The sequence below is a fragment of the Doryrhamphus excisus genome, linkage group LG15, assembly GCF_037039965.1.
Source record: "Doryrhamphus excisus strain RoL-2023G ecotype Guam linkage group LG15, RoL_Dexc_Guam_v1.1, whole genome shotgun sequence".
Taxonomy (NCBI): Eukaryota; Metazoa; Chordata; class Actinopteri; order Syngnathiformes; family Syngnathidae; genus Doryrhamphus; species Doryrhamphus excisus.
Genome location: NC_136371.1, coordinates 5,740,832 through 5,761,363, shown reverse-complemented (window position 1 = coordinate 5,761,363; position 20,532 = coordinate 5,740,832). Strand labels below are relative to the sequence as shown.

General features: G+C 40.9%; 1 protein-coding gene across 1 annotated transcript in view; it reads right to left on the bottom strand.

Moving 5' to 3' along the window:
- The window catches only part of LOC131104778 (protein bicaudal D homolog 2-like), a 31,717-nt gene extending 11,373 nt beyond the window's left edge, over nt 1-20,344 (bottom strand). Inside the window, exons 1-2 of the mRNA XM_058052292.2 lie at nt 19,803-20,344; nt 6,662-6,874 (exon numbers count right to left, since the gene is read on the bottom strand). Coding sequence (XP_057908275.2) covers nt 6,662-6,874; nt 19,803-20,042 — 453 coding nt within the window. The 5' untranslated portion in view covers nt 20,043-20,344. The remainder of the gene's footprint in view (nt 1-6,661; nt 6,875-19,802) is intronic.
- Nucleotides 20,345-20,532: the final 188 nt, after the last annotated feature.

The following is a 20,532-nucleotide window of genomic DNA, read 5'->3' as shown; positions in this document are numbered from 1 at the left end:
AGGAGGGGATGCTGATTAATTTGATAATGTTGCTCGTGTCAGACTGTCTTGTTAACGGGTCCAAATCTTGAAAGGGCCTCCATCTGGTCGTACCTGACATGCGTGCGAGTGAGTGATGATGCGGGGTGCCAGATGTCTTCTAGCTGATGCCACCAAGAGACACTTAAACCTATTTGCCGAGTATTCAGTGGCAAGGCAGCACTCTAATAGTCAGTCACAACTGTAGAGTTCTTGATGAATTTTAATCAATTCAATGATGTTGTGAAAAAGGAGAGAAATACATTTTGGGTAACACATCCTTGTAAAAGTGCAGCTCGCCGTTTTGTGTGAGAGGAAACCGAAAGCAAACCTGAATACTAAAGTGCCATGAGCGCCACTGAACCATCCCTTGTCTCAAAGTAATGGCCGATATAAGCTCAGTCGTCAAGCCGTCGCTACGTCACTATGAGCTGCTAAAAACAAAACACGTGTGATCAGGTGATGCGGGAAAAGGAGATGTAAAGCACATGTGATCACACACAGCTAACGGTGTCATCGCCTGAGCCATGTTGCGGAGCACGTGGAGCTTTTGCGTGTGTGCATGCGTATGTCATTCAGCAAAGCTGGTAGAGATAACCTAATAGCGGAGGCATAATTAGCCTACCCAATCCTTTTACCAGGTGGCCCCTTCCACCCATGTGTCTGCCGTCTAACTGGTGCTGACAAGCTGACCAAATAATAGTGAATAGACGTCCTATTTGATGCAAATATCTGCTAAAATTGGACAAAAATCGGACAGCCCGGTGTCTTCAACGGATTCTCACACACATACAGGCGAGGTTTATCCAGCGTTTTGGTTGCAATAACTCAAGTCGCCTTTTTTGATTCATTGGAGCATCCCTAGAAGAAACATAATGTGTTCATTCCTTTCATGAGACGTGATCTGACATTTAGGGAAGAGTTGCCGCCATTATCAGAATTAAAGTGCAAGGCAATATTGGTGGAATAAAGCCTAATTTTAACTATTTATCATTACTCAACACTTTATCATTTCCACTAAAATGGTTTATTTATGAACAAAACAACAAAACATCACCAACATGCCTCAGGAGATATTCAATCTATGCAGTAATACCACGGAGTGTAATTAGAATGGTTTTGCTTCCAGTGAAGACAACAACACGTTTGATGTCTGCCGCATGAAATGATTAATAACAATGTGCCACAAGAGAGCTGCTGCAGATATTTCAAGTCTACTTAATATTTAGGATGGGACTGCACATGTCTAATGACATAAAATTTAACAACTGACAAAAAAAAAAAGATTATTGTTTTTATATGTTTACCACAAAGGGTAGGAAAATTGGCCTGGGCTTCTGGTTGGCCTTGGTACAAAGTAATTTGAAAATTAAATTTTACGATTTTTCATGAAAAACACCTTCTTGGAAAAATAATCTCAGATAAAGTGATAAACAAAAACAAGCAAAAAGAGAAGAAAAAAAAACCCAACTGACAACAATTCATGAGGGCTGTGAAAAATTCTGCATTAACGGCTGTAACCAATTTATTTAATAAAGTACGTAAATTTGTACGTAAATGGAGCCTATCACAGCTGTCTTTGGGCGAGAGACAGGGTACACCCTGGACTGGTCGCCAGCCAATCACAGGGCACATATAGACAAACAACCATTCACACTCACATTCATACCTATGGACAATTTGGAGTCCCCAATTAACCTAGCATGTTTTTGGAATGTGGGAGGAAACCGGAGTACCCGGAGAAAACCCACGCATGCACGGGGAGAACATGCAAACTCCACACAGAGATGGCAGAGGGTGGAATTGAAGCTGTGAGGCCTGCACACTCACCACTCATCCACCTTGCAGCCACGTTAATTTATTTTAGCATAATTAATACAGTAGAGAAACAACCAAATGTCCGTCCCCAGTCCAGATGGTGATCTATCCAGTTTTATAGAAGCAGATGTTGTAAACCTTATTCAGGTCTCTTCAGGGTGATATGTCACTGGTCTCAGCTGGAGCGTCAGTGCTGTTCATTTCATATGAATACAAACCACAAGTGAACCTGATTAAAAGCCGTCCTCAGCCTGATTACATTGTATGTCAAGGTCGGGACCTTTAACATGAACTCCACATCCTGTGACACACAGAACCCCCTTACACGCTGAGGGGGGGGGGTGTAGATGGCCCTGCTTCCGGACAGAAGGCCAGTTAAGTAAGCAGAGAGGCCTTTTGTGTTGTTGTTGTTGGGAATGGACAAGAGGCAAGGAAGAATGATCAGCATGTGGTGCTGATTAGATAGCGAGGTGGTCTATAGGTTTATACGCCATAACAGGTGATGTTTTGGCAGCTGCTCACATACCACACACATACTGACAAATGTGCCACTTACAACCACACCCTCCATTCCAAAGCAGTGGTCAAGGAAACAGTATTTACAATAGATTCTAGCCATGGAAGCCATGTTTGATGGAACTCTGTTATACGGTATAGTGCTTATTTATGCATGATAAAGCAGCTGGGTCATTCTGAGACTCTTTCTAGGCCACAGAGTGCTGCAAAATGTCTCTCAAAATCCTTTTACTGGTGAGGGCTTTTAAAAGTAGCGTCTGACTGAGCTGCAGCGCTGTCAAGCGCACCAATAAACCCCATCATAGTGTGATAATGCTCGGCTTGCTTAAATCACCCCAAAGCGTTAGCGTTATTTCTCAATGTGTTTAAGCGGCTATAGGCAAAACGTCAATGGGAAATAGCTCAGTTGCTCACATGCGACTGTGGCAAAGTATTAGGATTAGCATGAGTGTAGATTAGGAACATTTTAGTGCTTTACAAGCTGTGTTAAAAAGTCTATATTCAATAGCATGCTATTGCTATGCTCTTGATTGGCTCCAAAGAAAAGTGCCGTATTATTGCTATAATAAACACTTAGAGTGTATTTAGAAATGGTCTATACATCTCTGCATCCATGCTGATTTTGCACTCCACAAAAGCACCGCTGCTCTCATTTCATCTTGTTAGCATCTCAGATGACCTTCAGCCCAGTAGGAAACACTCAAAGTGAAGCTCACCCAACTCAAGTATCATAATATTATGAAGATAATGAAGCTCAAAAGGCTGAAAAGCAGATGTACTTTCATATTTCTCTCCACTATCATGTAACCTTTCTCTATTTTGACCATATGAGACAATGTCACAAAACATGCCTTGTACTTTTCGCATTGTGTACCCGCTAAAAAGCGATGTGTCTTCATGCAATCAAATGTGTTTGTAGGTCATTTGGACAAAAGTCAAGAGACACAAACAAGTGTCCATTAGTGAATATGTCAGCCTATTAAGAGTGTGTGCTGTTGATTAGGATCCATTGATGCAGCACAGAAGAAACACCCCTTTTGTCATTCAGCCCCTCAGGCTTCAATCAAACCTGACACTTTGGTTTCTTTGTGAAAGCTGACAAAAGACGAGACATCTTTTGGAGTTAATGGTACATTCTGCCAGATATAGTATATTTGTGTGACTCTGTCTGGGCTTTAAAAGATAGCAGATAAAGAAAGCAGATTTAGCAGAGCTGGACTAAATGATGTTGACTATCAGCCAACCCACATAACATCTGGAGGGTTTAGTTTCAAGGTTATTACATTGTTACGATATATGTACCTGCAAGAAGTTATTATATGCAATTTTGTATATAATACCTTTTACCAAGCAATTTTCTCTTGCTATAATTTTTAAACTCATACTCTATTGTCGTACCCGCCAATGGCCCCTAGGCTCCCACAAGACAGGAGGTGATCCGTCATCGACTCTAATGTCACAAGAAATAATAAGACAGAGGACTTCAAAACCCCAAAGCCCTTGAGGAGTCCTGTTACATTTGCTTTACGTCGGATAATAGCAAGCGAGAACAAAGAATGGTTCATTATAAGAACTCTACTGTGACCTTTTGACAGTGAAGGTAACACACGCAATGTGAAATTCAGCATTTGACAATTGAAATCCAGAGAACCTTGTTCCAATGGTCTGCAGATTACCCTTAATCATTAATCTATCCTTGATCCCTTTGCCTTGCTCAACCTTCCACAAGTCAAATCCATGTCAAATCAATCGTGCTTGACATTTGAATGGCTTTCTCATTATGCTGATTGACAGAAGGTGTGCGATGTTAATAGTGCATAGAGTGATGCCACTATCGAAAGGACGCACTGAACACACGGTATCAACTGAAAATAACATTGACAGTTCTCCTCTGAGCAACATTTGCAATATGAGGCAGGCAATGTAAATCCCCTCATCACTGTAGGCATAGTCATCTTGTAGCATGCAAATTAATTTAATGAAGTCATGCTTATTAGGGTGCGCCTCCCTACAACGATCCTCGCTCTTTGTGAGGGTTTAATCTTATCGACGGTACCGTAGCGAAGAAATGTGTCTTCTTGGCACTTGGAGGATAATATTGGATGTCTTGGCATCAGAAACTGCCTGAGATTTATATGTCATGTGTGTAACGTGTGAATATTCAAGCTCTTTCCCTTTTTTATTCTATAATAATTTTGAGTTATTCAGTGATGACATTCTGTCAAATGGTAGACCACCATACACCATTGGAAACAATGCAGTCTCATTTAGCACGGATCCTTTGCTAAAAGACTCATTCCCTTTCTATTGTACCATTTCATCTCCTTTCTTTCTCGCTTCAGCTTCGAGGCTAATTTAAAACCATGGAGACAAAAGCCTCTTTCAGGTTTGGTTACAATGCCAAACTTGGTGCCCATGCCGCTTCCGTTTGCCTGCCACACAAAACTCTGCCAAGCACCCGCAGAATCACCATTACAAGGGTCATTATCTGCCATCGATGGGGCGACTTACAGCTTCAGACACTAACATGTACTCAATTGGAATTGGCTGTGGTTTATGGACAATCATGCTGCACAATGGCCGACATGCTGGCCACCAGCAGAGCACTTGTTGGCTGTCTTGTGCTCTGTAATTAATGATTTGTATTGCGATACAGGCTGATGCATTCAAAAGCAAACATTGTGTCTTTGACACATTTGTATGAAGTCTTGTAGATCTTATTGATTTGGACTACATTGTCAGACACCAATGTGTTTGAAAAAAAAACACAGTTTGGTGAAGCACATCTGTTTCTGCAATGGCCAACATGCACCAACTTGGATGCAAGGCTCAGCAGCAGTTGACCTAATTATAGGGGGACTCAAAAGCTTTTCGGAACTTAAGTCTATGAGAGAGACATGCCATTTTTAAGTCTATCCCTAAGCTGAGTAAGAAACACTGCTGACATCTGTCTCAAGCTAGGAATCGCAGAAAACAGCAGTGATTCCCTGCAGCTTTAAGTACACTAAGTTTGTTGGAGTTTTTTTTTTGTTGGTTTTTTTTAACTCTATCTGCAGCTTACATTGGAATTATCAGTTTGACCTTAAGCATCTGCTCCACTTAAAGATGTGGAATAGTGATGCATTTAAGTAGCACATAGTGACAGGAATGTAGGAGAGTAGAAGGTCATCTTGATGAAACATACTAATGCTTTAAAACTTGATATACGTTGATACTTGGACATCAGAGGAACACTCTAAAGGTGAACACCATCTTCTGCTCTCCTCTTGAGTTTCTTTCTCTTTCTCCTTTCATCCCTTCAGATGTGCCATTCATCACCAACATCATCACACCAAAGACATGCAAGCCTCTGCATTTGCTCTCTTGTCTACTCTAATGAGGTCAGTTGTGAGAGCAAGTAAAGGAAGCGATGACGGGGGTCACACATTGTCCAAAGTTGGGCACACACAATAACGGTATGCATCTTTAACTCATTCACTACCGCAGACGTACACTATGTTACCGTTTTTTTTCCCACCCAAATAAGTATTTATCCATCGTTTACGTTATTTTGTGCAAGACGCAAAAAGAGGTCATGATGTAACTGTACAATAGAAGAGATCATGTTTGGTGCGGTTTTAAACCATAAAAACAGCCACAAGGTGACAGAAGTACATTTTATAAGAACTCGGCAGGAGGTCAAAAAGCATATAGTCATGTAGCGCGCACACAGGTACGCATTGAAGGGACATTTTCATGCACGCACGTGTACATACGTGTGCACACACACAGTTCACTTCCGAATGTGAGAATTAGAAAATGTAAATAAACTATTATTTTCATGTAAGACAATAATTTTGTGTCTTGTTTATGTCATGGCATAGTTGATGACATATTTTGGTACTACTGCTACCCTTTCATGACCTCAGTGATTTCCCTCAATATGTAATTTGAACTCCACCCTGGGTGGACAATAAAGGGAGAGAACATCACAAAAAGCCCTAGAAGGCAAATTGTTCCTTCAAGCCAGCTCAGTCTACAACGAACAATTAGTCTAGCTCTAGTTTGACAATAGCAATAGACAAGGTTATGCAATCTAACCTTAGCTCCTTGTGGCATGGATGACACTGAAAGAATCCGAGAAATGATTGAATCTGGCACTCGTGCATCACTGTCAATCTAGTGCAGAGTTGCAATTAAATGAAAAACTCACCTTTTGAATATTTTGCTATGTTTCATGGCAGATTCTGACACAGAAAAGCGCAGGTCAACATGCACCATTTCAACAAACCCAAAGAAATATCAGATATTACATAGAAATGGTTGTCACCTCTCTCATCTCTTGCGAGATGATGCCCAGGCGTTCATTCTCAGACTGGGTGTTGGTGAGAATGTTGCGGGTTTGACGGATCTCATTCTGCAACTCAAGGACTCTTTGCTCGTAGTAGGCCTCCTTCCACGCCGACTCCTGGATAAGAGACTCCTCACGGCTCTCCCCATCCGCTGCCACTTTCCTATGGTTGGAGTGGGCTTGTCCGAAGGCCTGGAAGGTAAAATGACATTTTTAACATTTGAATATATTACTGATCTTCACTATGGCTAAGCTGTGTGTGTGGGGGGGGGGGGATCACATCACCCTGGAAAGATAATCGGTCCAGCACCATCTGGGCTGCATCATACTGTCCCCACCCCCCCATACCTCACCCCTGCACGTGCACTGTGGTGACAAGACTAATGGGAAAGCGCACGGGAAAAGTAGAGCAGTGGGTCTAAAGACTGGGCGACCATAAGCATTAATGCTCTTAATACCTCAGGAGGGATATCATAGCGGAGTTGGGGAAGGTCGCTAGATATTTGAATTTTATACAGATTAAGTCACTAAACAGGGGCACGTAGGGAAAAGTCCACCTTCTGTTGGGATTATATTATCTTCTGAGAACCTGGAAACCGTTCATTTTGATTTGAATGTTTTGCTCAGAGCAGAATCTAGGTTAGGCTATTCCCTGTCATCATAATCACCTCCTCCCATTTTTAATTCTCCTACTCTGTCATCAGCAGTGATCCAAATCCAAATTCAAGTGCATCACGTAATCTAGAATCACCTGAGCAGGAATCTGACTTTGTTTTGCAGCCACTTACAGCACTCTGCTACTGAGCGACCTTCCAGTCGCACGTGCGCACGTGAGGGATTTTCTCCATTTGACAGAAGACTATTGCATTAATCCCCATAATTCTATCAGAGAAAGAGAAATCTGGGAAAATGATATACAAGTCAGACTGACCTACTTTTGAGACTTTGCAGACAAACGTGAGAATGTGTGCTACTGGTTTACTGGGTTATTGTACAGTGCAAGGATTTGTACGATAAACTGTTGGATTTTGGTTTATGAGATCTTAAGAGCTTTATAGTCAACCAAAATGCCTCATTCATATTCATACTATCTACAATTTGAGAGTGTAGTAGCAGGTTTTTAACCTAGTGGATCAGTATGTTTGTAAATATGGGTCACATGTCTGAAGTGAAACCAGTTTGTCAATTCAAATCACCAAGACTATATGTTGATTTCATTTGAATGGGGTCTTCCTAAGGCATTCTGTTAGAAAATTAGGTGGAAATAAGCAATGTGGTGTTGGACTAATCCTTCTATCAGACAGACAAATCAACACTGGCCAAAACAACCTCCTTCCGCCAATGAAAATAATGGATTAGTCTTGGAAGGCTATTGCAAGGAAGAGCTTTTCTCCTTAAGTCATGCTGGCGACTACCTGGCCAATGGGAATTTGGTCAAAACAGGAGCCTAATCAACCAGTCAACTGACCAAAGGACATTGGAATTGGCAACAACATATAGCACAAGCAGGAGCTATTTGCATTTATACAAAAGAAACAGCAGAAAATGTCCAATTATGTGAGCCATTATGGATTTACCGTTAAGGGTTATCCACACAAAAATGACCGTCTCGTCGTTTCCGTATCCACTGCTGTTTTAAAACAATGACGTCAGCGACCCATCACTGTCACATGACCAGAAGTGAGCTTTGACGACAAGCCAACATAATATGTGAATAGTTTGAGTGTCATAGTAGACATTCCGTTTTTTGTGTATTTTTTCGTCTCCAATTCCCAAAATGCCCCACATGGAATTCCACTTTGCCGTAAGTCTAAACAAGCCTTGGCAAATGGAAGACGTTGACTTATGTGCGTGTCATGTCTGTTCACAGCGCCACATGTTGGTGTGCCTTCTGTATTATATCATGTGGACTTAAACACAAACCTCTGCTTTGAGGAGAAACCTCAAATCAATCAGCAGGAGATTTTTGGAAATTATGTCCCATGGATTAAACAAATCAAGGAAATCCCATCCGTATATTGCTGTTGCATGTGGATACCGAGTGAACATGTGAGCTCCCCAAGACAAAAACCTACTTACCCCGAGGCCTCTAATCTCAGCACCCAAGCATGGGTTTAGGTTAGGGAGGGTAACTTTGGGACGCACGCCACCAAGCCTCTAATCTCACAGAGAGCTGCCTCCCCAATTTAATATTCATCTTTATCTTGCCATATGCTACAGTTTTACATTGGACATGTGAGTATGGATTATTAATCCCTTGTAAAGCTAATCAACGGCCGCTGTGTAGTCTAGTCCGGATTTCCCCTCAAAGAATACCACATCAAACATAATGACCCTACGGAACAGACGGTCATATCCCCTCGACACAAACTCATGTCTGATTCCAGATGAGTGCATACATCATGGGGTGAGGTTAGATGCCCTGCTGGGCTGGTTTTTACATAAATAGCGATTCTAACCAAAAAAACAGAACTAAAAAAGCCTTTTGGTTATAGGTAGAAAAAGTCCAGTATCCTTTAATTCATCGTTTTGTGGATTACCGTGAACTGGATGACTGGGAATGCACATAGAGGGCAGGTTTCAATTGTCTGCATTGTTAAAGTAGCGCGTGATAAATACGTGCTGTACTTTGTCGTTTAATTCAAACAGCAACCCATAGGTTGCTACAACAGCGATGGTCAATTCTTCAAATTTACAAAGGCGTATTGTTCAGAACATGTTGGAACAAGTTCTGGAGGTGGTGGCTCCGTAATGAACATGAGCTGAGACCATCTAATACCGTGACCAAATAATTGCGAGACATTCCCGAGGTTCAATACCTAACGTAAAGAGGGAGGGAAATAATGCTGAGGGAATACAGTATACAGTGTCAATCCTCCTCTAATCCACTGACTTGTAAGTATAAGGGAGTTGGACCTTGGGTCTCACCCTGCATCAATAATGCGGTCAAATTAAAATATATTCAATATATAAATATTTTAATTCCTCTTCCACTGGTAACCTGGAGTAAAGGCGTGAAGTGGGGGGCAGAATGTCTCCAGAGTTATAATTACTGAAGGCCCTTTGAAGAGGAGACCAATACTAGCTTGCATGTGCAATAAAAAGGCTTGGGTTTGAACAAGACGTACAGAGAATTTCAATCAATACAACAGCAGCATTCGCACATTTTCTACCACTTATCCTAACAAGGGTCGCAGGGCTGCTGGAGCCTATCCCTGCTGTCTTCGGGCGAGAGGCGGGGTACACCTTAGACTGGTCGCCAGCCAATCACATAGCACATATAGACAAACAACCATTCACACTCACATTCATACCTATGGAAAATTTGGAGGCGCCAATTAACCTAGCATGTTTTTGGAATGTGGGAGGAAACCAGAGTACCCGGAGAAAACCCACGCATGCACGGGGAGAACATGCAAACATATAGACTGAGGGTGGAATTGAACTCGGGTTTCCTAGCTGTGAGACCTGCGTGCTAACTACTCGGCCCGCCATGCAGCCCAATAACTAATATATTAATTCATTAATTTTCTACTGCTTATCCTCACGAGGGTCAAGGGCGATGCTGGAGCCTATCCCAGCTGTCTTCCGGTGAGAGGCGGGGTACACCCCAGACTGGTCGCCAGCCAATCACAGTGCACATATAGACAAACAACCATTCACACTCACAATCATTCATTCATTCATTCATTCATTCATTCATTCATTTTCTACCGCTTTTTCCTCACGAGGTCGCGGGGGTGCTGGAGCCTATCCCAGCTGTCTTTGGGCGAGAGGTGGGGTACACCCTGGACTGGTGGCCTGCCAATCACAGGGCACATATAGACAAACAACCATTCACACTCACATTCATACCTATGGAACATTTGGAGTCGCCAATTAACCTAGCATGTTTTTGGAATGTGGGAGAAAACCCACCAATGCACGAAGAGAACATGCAAACTCCACACAGAGATGGCCGAGGGTGGAATTGAACTCGGGTTTCCTAGCTGTGAGGCCTTTGCGCTAACCACTGCGTTCGGCTGCTGTGCTGAAGATTATTATCATTTATATGGCAAATAATATATATATATATTGCAATATTGATTGTAGGCCCTATCACCCATTCCTAATGTCCACAAAGCAAACTGCACAAGTAACGGCAATAACAGAAAACCAGTGAGTGTAAAGGTGTTAAATTAAAGACAATAAATGTGAAAAAGCCCATTTAGTGTGTTTTGTGATGGAGAAAAATAACATGTTGGACACAGACTGATCAAAAACTAAGATGTCTTGGTGGCTCCTGCCACCAGAGAAAAATGAAATACCCAAGCCTTTGAGATGTAGACATGTGATACCACAATAGACATGACCAGACTCGGCATGAGTATGAGAGGGTTTTGCTTTCTTGCGACATTCATCTTGCTATGACATCAAGTCATTTTGACATTTACATAGTGAGACCACTCTGTGCTATAGTAGTTTTTCAGTGAATACTAAGGGACAGAATTGGGTGCTTCACTGAATGAGGCTGTGGAGGAAGAACAGCGGAGCAGGAAGGAAGGGGAAAAAAATAGGCACAACACTGAATGGAATCTCCTGCCTCGTGAATCACAGCTCACGTGGAGTCTGAATTTGTGATGATAAACAGGAACGCCAGCGTCCTCCCACTTTCTTCCTGTGTCTCCAATTCCACTCACGGGCCAATGAACATCACTGCTCCAAGATATGTGGCATTTTTACGTTTAGCTGACCAATGGTGCATTACACAGTTCTTTTATGGGCACATGGTTAAAAGGCATCCGGAGAAGTGGTGCATTCTTACAACACACACCCATGACCCAGCACTGCAGGCTGACTATGTATTGTTATTATTGTGACAACATGGTTTTGCAAGGAATGCACACCATGTCACGTGCTGCCGTGTGCGGGCAGGAGTTAACTCAATTTACTCCCAGTTACTGATTAGTGCATGCAATGCCAAGACCAATGACACTCCTCTAATGAGTAACAGAGAAGCTAATGATTGCTTTAGACTTTACTCTTCAGTAGCCATCTGCAGAGATAGTTTCATGAAGTAGAATAAAAATAAAAAAAAAAAGAAAAATGGAGGTAAAAATGAGAGAGCCTGAGATATTAGCTGCTCCCTGACAAAGCACCACTGTGAATTACTGCAGAGCCCAGAACTGCAGGGCTATGATTCACACATCACACATGCGCATACACGTATATCCCATTTTCAGTTTCCTAGTGTGCTCTGCAGTCAACCAGACTGCAGCACCTGGCGCTCAGACTATGTTAAGACTTGCTCTCATTTTTATACGGAAGAGTTCTACTTGAAAGCAACTCATTTTGTCAACAAATCGAGTGGAAAAACAGTAAGTTTTAAGATTTATGCTTCCTTGAAAGCAAAAAACGGAGTTCCTCTGGACTAGGAAAAAGAGAAAGCCATAAGAAATGGTGTACGTATGAGTACGTTTACATGCCTGCCTCAAAAGGTAAAAAAACGTCAAGCATTTCTGGTCTTTAATCATCCAATATTTAAATACATACATAGCTAAATACAAGGATGAAGAGTCTTGAACCAGTCATGATGTGCTATATAATTCACTATATTGACACTTACTATGGTACCCATTATGTCATTGTATGGTCATATCACCTCGTACTTCGGTACGAGGTATATTATTAAAAAAAAACAAATAAAAAAACCTTAAACTGTATTATGGAAAGCAGGAAGTGAACAAATGTAACAGTTACTGATTGTAAAAGTACCAGATAGAGGGGTAGGATTTAATAAGCTTTGCTTCTTCCTAGGGTGGCACAGTGGTCGAGTGGTTAGCGCGCAGACCTCACAGCTAGGAGACCAGGGTTCAATTCCACCCTCGGCCATCTCTGTGTGGAGTTTGCATGTTCTCCCCGTGCATGCGTGGGTTTTCTCCGGGTACTCTGGTTTCCTCCCACATTCCAAAAACATGCTAGGTTAATTGGCGACTCCAAATTGTCCATAGGTATGAATGTGAGTGTGAATGGTTGTTTGTCTATATGTGGTGCATGTTCAAATTAAATAAAACCATTACCATTAAGGCATACAAAACAATAGCCCTTTTTTTGGGGATTGATTTCTTAGCTTCGGTTCATGTCTTTTCAGCAAGTGTGGTATATTGGATAGTCAACAGACATCGTTGGCAAAGCCAATTAAATATGAATGAAACACTGAGAAGGGATGAAATTACAGTACAAGGAAGAGCAGAGCTCCTTTGAAACCAGTGTGCCCAGTGATTGACGACCAATGTGCTCAGATTAGAACTCCATACGAATTTAAAAAAATAAAAATGATTCATTTTTACACATGTCAAAAAAAGCTCTTAGTAATTTAACCTTGATCAGAAAATACTTCAATGTATTTATCACAATGGTGTAAAATGGACTCCACAACTGTAACCCCTCGACGGCATCTTAGGCATTTGTGTTCACGTGTGCGATAAATCTGTATTTGTCACACGTGTGTGAGGAAGATATTCAAAGCCATTACAGAGTCTGAGTCAGCCTGAAAGATGTGACATGTGTGTTCACGGCTTAGCTCCTCTGTCATTACGATGTAAAAACAGTCATTATAATTCAAGACCTATGGATCTGAGGGGTTTATTTACCTTCAACTGCATAGTGTTTAAGTTGATGATAACTCGTAAATGTATACATAAACTTGTGTTTCTTGTTTCCAATGTCTTATGATATGATAATGAGCCAAGCTTTTCTATTATTTCATCACTAGGGCCAAGCTTTATTTTATTTATTCATTATTTTATCACTAGGAAGCATGTGTTTGTGTTTTTTTGTATTGATAGTATATCGGTGCATGCCAGTATCTCAATCATTTGCCATGCAAAATCTGCCTTATCTCATCTGCTTCAGTTTTGTTCTTATGGGAATACCCGGGTTCACGCACCCAAACCCCAGGGGAACTACCGTCGCCATGGCTGCTACGCCAATTACAATGACAGAGTGAGAGGCGGTCAGGACAGGGAGGTGGTGACGGGTGCACAGATGGCTGTTTTTAGGGCTCAGCTTCATGCAGATTCCGTTCCTTCCGTTGTTCTTGCAAACATCTACACTCCATCTATACTGATATTTAAACAAAGAACATTCAGACACCCATTCCGTTTAGAATAAGTAAACTGGAGAGGTGAACTAGTACAAAAAAATAAAGATATGTTCGGTTCCCTTGAAAGCACCAGTCAAGCCAGCTGATGGAGAAACCATTGTTCTGTACTCTGAAAAAGCTGTTTCCCACGGGAGCCCCCCCCGCATTGAGTGGCGCCCTTCCATTCCACACATCATCCACCTCATTCTGTCTACAATCGCCATTTCTGAAGAACCCCTGAGGGTCTGGCAACGATCCATCTAAAAACCCCTCCACTCATTCATCTCTCAATCCAAAAACTTGTTTTTACTGTGAAACCAAAAGTTCCCCTCCCTTAACATTTTTAGGATGTCAATTTTTCCCATGAGTTGGGGTTTCAAAGCACAGGCTACATGTGTCTTGGGAACAACATGCTGTGATAACAGAACCAGACTCAATGGTCTATTTATAAAACAGGAGTCTGGGGAAAGGAAGGAAGGTAGCACTGGGAGAGAATGGAGATACCACTGTTCTCTAATTGTATGATGGTGTAAAAGGGGCAACCCTTTGAATTAAAAATTAAAAAAAACACATGTATTTCTAACTATAAAATAGAATTGTCTATATTGCACTCAATAAAAGTTTAAGTAAGTTCACAGTGGTATTGCATTAGCGGTCCTGTAAACAAAGGAAGTGTATCAAAATGGGTGTTGACTTCCTCCATGTTGTGGAGGTGACTTCACCGCTACATTTCATGTGATCATTTCCTGTGATCCATTTGAAGATATCCAACATGATTCACATGAGACCTTCCACATAAACAGGATGTGGTTTAAGGAGCAAGGGGCAAAGTGGAAACAATATTTCAAAATAAGCCCCTCTACCTGCCCACACGCCCAACCAAAACTTTAAATTATTGTTATTTATTCTAAATTATTTGTACAAATTACTGTTTACGCTGTACATTGTTCATATTTGATGTCATTTATTTATTCTCCACATTATTATATATTATTTATTATTACACGGGAGCCAGGCAACGACATTTTGTTGGCAATTTCACTGCTGTGTTATTGTGCAATGACAATAAAGTCTATGTCTACTTTGCTTGACAAGAAGATTGTTGTTCTAATTTGTATGTATAATATAAACATATTTCTGTCCTCCTACTGTAATAGGTGCTTCCATACCCAGAGCGAATTATTATCAATAGGGCACTACACAAATAAAAATGACTTGATACTAAAAGAAGCTAAAATACGGGTCAGAAGATAATACATCACACACACAAGGCTGCCATCATTTCTGACTGCATACAGTGGCAAAAGAAATAAAAGCCACATTTCTTCTGCAGATCTTAGTAATAATGGAGGCGAGGTTCAAAACACTCAGATAAAAGCATGTGCTCTTCCCACATTCCAGGCTGATTCATCTGTTTATATAAGACACAAACTTATGACTTAACATAGCCTAAACTGAACTAGGAAAGATAAGAAAACATAAAGAAAAACATCTTTCATCTCACTGTTGTGTAACATTCCGAGTTATAAAATAAGAGAACATACTGTGATGTGAAAATAACATACTGTACATCGGACACAAAGCATCTCTTTGATTCTTTGGCTCGGTCACATGTCTGACAGGGAAATGTATTGTAGCACAGCCTTTTTGATGACCTCATCGCCTGCTTTTAGACCTCACTAGTCTGTGGTAATTGGATTACGCACCGGTTGAACCATCCTCCACTGTTATTGTTTCTGTACTTCTCAAAATTGACTTCTGGAAAAATGCATTCAATGACAAGAGAATGTGACATTTCAGGATTTAACAGTGCCGAAGAAGAAATTTGGCATTATGGGTTGGCATTCGAGTTGACCAAATGTAAAATTCATTTTGGATTAGATCAAATATTTAGACAAAATATTTAGTGTGACAATTTGACAAAGCATTTCTTCTTAATAGGAGACAAATAATATCTAGGAAATACCATGTTTCATTTAGGGAAACCATGTTTATTCTAGGGCTGCTAACCCATGACTATTTGAAAACCGATTAATCAGTCAATTATTTTTAGATTAATCGATAAAACTGAGTTTTTAAATTCCACCTTTTTATTCAGAAATATAATATTTGCACAAACACCAGGTTACCACTTAAAATAATGTTAAATAATTTAAAAAACTAAATGTATAACATATCAAAAAATGCAAAGGAGGCAAAAAAGCCCATCAGTCTTTTCCAAAGTCACAGCTGAAATGTATGAATATCTTATTTTGGCTAAAACACAAAGATAATCGGTCAGCTTTCATGGATGACTGAGGAAATGTAAAAATGTTCACATTTGAGAGGCTGCAAATTGACATATTTAAATGAAAAAAACATTGAATCAATTACCAACATAGTTGTTGATAATTGGGTAATGATTAACCATCGATTAATCCATTAACTGTTTTTGCTGGAGTTTATTCCTTTATGTTTACAATTAACTTTTTCATTTCCTATCCAACATTGCAGCCTTGAATATTGGTACACATATGAAGCCCGTGTCTGAACTGTAGACGGGTGCTGATGGTATTTTATTTATCAGCATTAAAGACAAAAGCTCTTAAAATCATTAAGGATTAGCGGTGGGTCATTTTACCTAAAATGGGCGGAATGATTCCCTCATTACTTTGCAATAACATATGGTTGCCTGTCCATGATGCAGAAGCTAGTGGTATTGCGGATTGAAACACCCCCCCCCAGAAGGAAATTCAGACTTAGACCGAATCAGGTTGAACACAATATATGGGTAGTCCTGATGATGATTCCGAAAACTTTATTGAAGCTGGTGAGCAGAAGGATTTGTTTACAGGATTTGTTTTTGTCTGGGCAGGGAAAAAACGTCCTGGCATTGCCTTTACAAGTCACCTCTCTGCAGCACGCTGGAGGTTGCGGAGACCGGGTGGGCCTGGCAGATGCCCAGTCCCCAGTAAACCCTGCATAGTAGTGGGGATTCATCCTCTTATGCCCCGAGGGGGGGGGGATTTGGTTCTTTATTTAGTGCCATTTAGAATAGATTACCCCTAAAGTGCAGACTTGTGGTCCAGAATGGATAAAAGGGATAACCAAAATACCCAAAACAATACTGAAAGTTCTAGCACTTCCTAGGACTACATATTGAAAGGCTAGAGAAACACTGAGATTGTTTGCGACAAGCTAAAAAAAAAAAGGTAAACTAATCAGATGCACCACATTGCCTTGATATTTATGACACCAGATGAGTTTTATGTCCATATGTGGTATTATCGACATCCAAATCACAATGAAAATCCGAATCAGAGACCTGAGAGTCACACTAGATATCATTGTTCAAGAACAATGACGTATGTGTTGGAATCCTTTCAAATCTACACACAATGGGTCGCCGCTTTCAACCTCTTGCTTTGTCATAAACTGTTCTGCTGGCATTGAACGCGCTTCTACATCCGTGACACCCAAGACCTGTTAACCCCGTAGAGCTCACACAAACACAAAAAGGCCACAGGGCTGAGCACATAACCTCAACATTTACCGAGCTGAGCAATGTTTAGGGTCCTGATTGTCCACTTAAATTCCACAATGCAGTGCCCAGCTGTTGCCACACTGACAAAGAGGGACAAATAGGATGAACAAGGGTCTCTCTCTGCTTGTGACTGAACAAAGTCAGCATTCCATTGACTTTCTATTGGAGATTAATAAAGTATCAATCTATATTGAGAGGTTGACAGCCTCATCTACTGAACAACATGACGGTTTTGATGTCTTGATCAATAATTGGTTCTACCTGTGCATACTGGACCTACTGCTATAAGGTGCGTATACGCCTAACATGGTGATAAATGGCTGACCAGAATAATGATGCAAAATATATATCCAAATATGTTAAGTTGAAACTCATGCATATCTACTTTTCTGTCTGCCAATGATAAGATCCCTTGACACTCGCCAATCAACACTCTACTAAGCAATGTGGACGCTCATGTTCAGGCAATAGCACTGTGCTGTTACTAAGCAACGCCACGGTACAGAATTCCTCCAATGCCCAGCCTGGGGAGTAGTGTAAATGTGGGGGTGGAAATATTAGCACGTTATCTACAGAAGATAAGAACGCACAAACCAACTTGATGGAAATGGATATTTGCATGCTGTCAGAAGAATTATACCCCAAAAAATAGAGAGAAGAGTACATCTTGGTTGTTGGGTCTCTGGGAATAAAATAAATGAATGATGATAAGGTATTTGTGGCAATTTATGCATGCCATCAAGCAAGAAGAGGGGTGCTTGGGAACAGTAGTAAGTAGTAAATACCAAAAAAAATGATGTTAACATATGTCAAACACCATGCTTGGTGATGTTATTGCTTGTGTTTGCTCATTATTGTCTCTGGTTCGTCAACAAACGTTGACGAATGTCAAGTAGGATAGGCGAGGACTGTATGTGTATTTGTTGGGCGATAACATCACTTGTGTCCTTCATACAGGCCGCTGCTGCTAGGCTTGTGGGTGGAGGATGGAGTAGTTGTGGAAATAAAGGACAGACATCTGATTAGTACGGTAATCTGCCATCAGCAGCTCTGGCTAACTGTTGACTTTATAATTGTTGGCTCGGATATATTAATTGTTCGGCATGGATATTTTGCATGTAAAAACACAGCAAAGAGAAAAAGCATGGAGGAGTGTAGCATGCAGACTGTTATATTTGTAAATATATTGCTATTTTTATGTGAAACAACCGTTTTTTGTGTTGTTTATATTCTGGTATAGAGTAGTTGTTGAGATGTTTGAGCTGTCACAAAAGCAAAACAAATTGTGTCAAAGTCAAGGTTATGCTTGAAATTTATCTTTTCATTTTAAAAAAAAGCAGTTTTTCTCCTTTTTTTGTTGGGAAATGATATTTTCTTGAAACCTACCTATGTTCTACTGCTGGAAAAGGGTACAAACTTTTTCTTTCTGATGAAAAACAAGAGTTCTAATCTTTCTTTTGGTATGGTCTATGCATTTTTATATAGCCATAGAACAAAAATAATACAGTGTGTGCCTTGAAAAATCAGTCAAAATTGTGTAAAATAGCCGGTACTGAAGGAGCTGGGATTGAATGAGTTAATTTTGAATTTGCAGATTTGTTTTTTTGGATTCAAACTAAAATGTTTCAGCACAAAAACTCGACAGATGATCGGATTTTTGTTTTTACCATTGAACCATCTGTCAGTAGTCTGGTATGACTGTGCAGTAAAAGCAGGATATGACAACCACAAACTACCCTGAGTCAGTGCCAGGAATGTGCATGTTTTCCACTCTAAAGTAACATTTTGTGTCTCCACAATTGAATAAAGTGCAGACAATTGGACACAGTGTGAAGAGAAGGGTGGGAGTTAGTCCGGCCACTGTTCAGAAACAGACACCTCCTTTATGGCTCTCCCTATAGCTAAACTCCAGCTGTCACATTCTTCCCATTCCCGAAGGATTGTAACGAAAACTGTCTTCCTCTAGTCTCCTCTTCCTCATTCTGTTCTCTTCTGGGCGGGAAGTTTTCAAAATTCAAAACTTACTCCGCCTCCTTGCAACAGAAACCGGTCATTCTTGTTACCAGAACAACTTTTTTGTTGTATTTGTGTTATCGTTTTAAACAAATCTGAAATACGGTGCTGACAACACATGAAAATAGGGCACAAAACACACACAAGCACAAGGCCTTGGCTCGCCATGACCAACATGTCAAGAAGAAGAGACATGAATTAATAAAGGTGGCAGTGCAATGGGGATACCCTGCATAAGGGGGGGGGGGGTTGGGTGTGGAGAAGCCCATCCTCATCCTGACCTTGCAGCATCAGAGATATGATGGTTGAAATGCCATATTTATCGAATACACATTAGTGTTTTAAAAAAGCAAATGTACATTGTCTTATAAGATATATATATATAGTAGGGACATGATTACGTTCAATTCGATGCTAGTTGACTAAAATCATTAAATATACAAAATGTGTGGTGTTTTTACCTCTTTGAGTTGGTCGAGCTCCTGTCTTACGCCTTCATACTCAATCTCCAGGTCATCGAACTGCTGTTTGAGCTGCTGCTTTTCCTCCAGCACCGCAAGCCCATACTCAGCCGCTTGGATCTTCTCGTTGGTGGTCTCGCTCAGCTCCCGGGAGAGGCGCTCGATCTCGGCCCGCATCCACTCCGGACCGGCCTGGAGAAGAAGTAAACGATCGGGGTAGCCCTGGTCTTCCACGGACATTGTCGCTACAGATGAAGCCGACGAGCCGACCAAGCTGGTCTGAGTCAAGAGGGATGCGGTGCGTCTTCAAGAAATGTAACCTTGAAGAACAGGAGCTTGCTCAAATTCGTCTGTATTTGAATTGCATGATTGTTACGTTTGGCTTTTTTTTGTTGCTGGTCTTGCGTCTTTGGTCATGTAGATGACTTCTTTCAAATCCTTCAAAGGATGTACGCGGTAGCCTCTTAGAATATCTTCATCGTTTTTTTGGTCTGAGGCTTGCTTCGCCCCCTCCGCCGGCTTGTAAAAGCTATTGCGCGAAGTAGGAGGGTACAAATTGTGACGACACGGAAAACGGATAAACTATTTATTTGGCTTACTTTCAAAATAAAGTACACGTAAATATAATATATTATTTTGCTGCTTGTCTGTGGCCACATTTGATTTTTTTAGATATTACAATAATAACTGAATGTGAATAATATGTACAGTGCAAACATGTATTATTCAA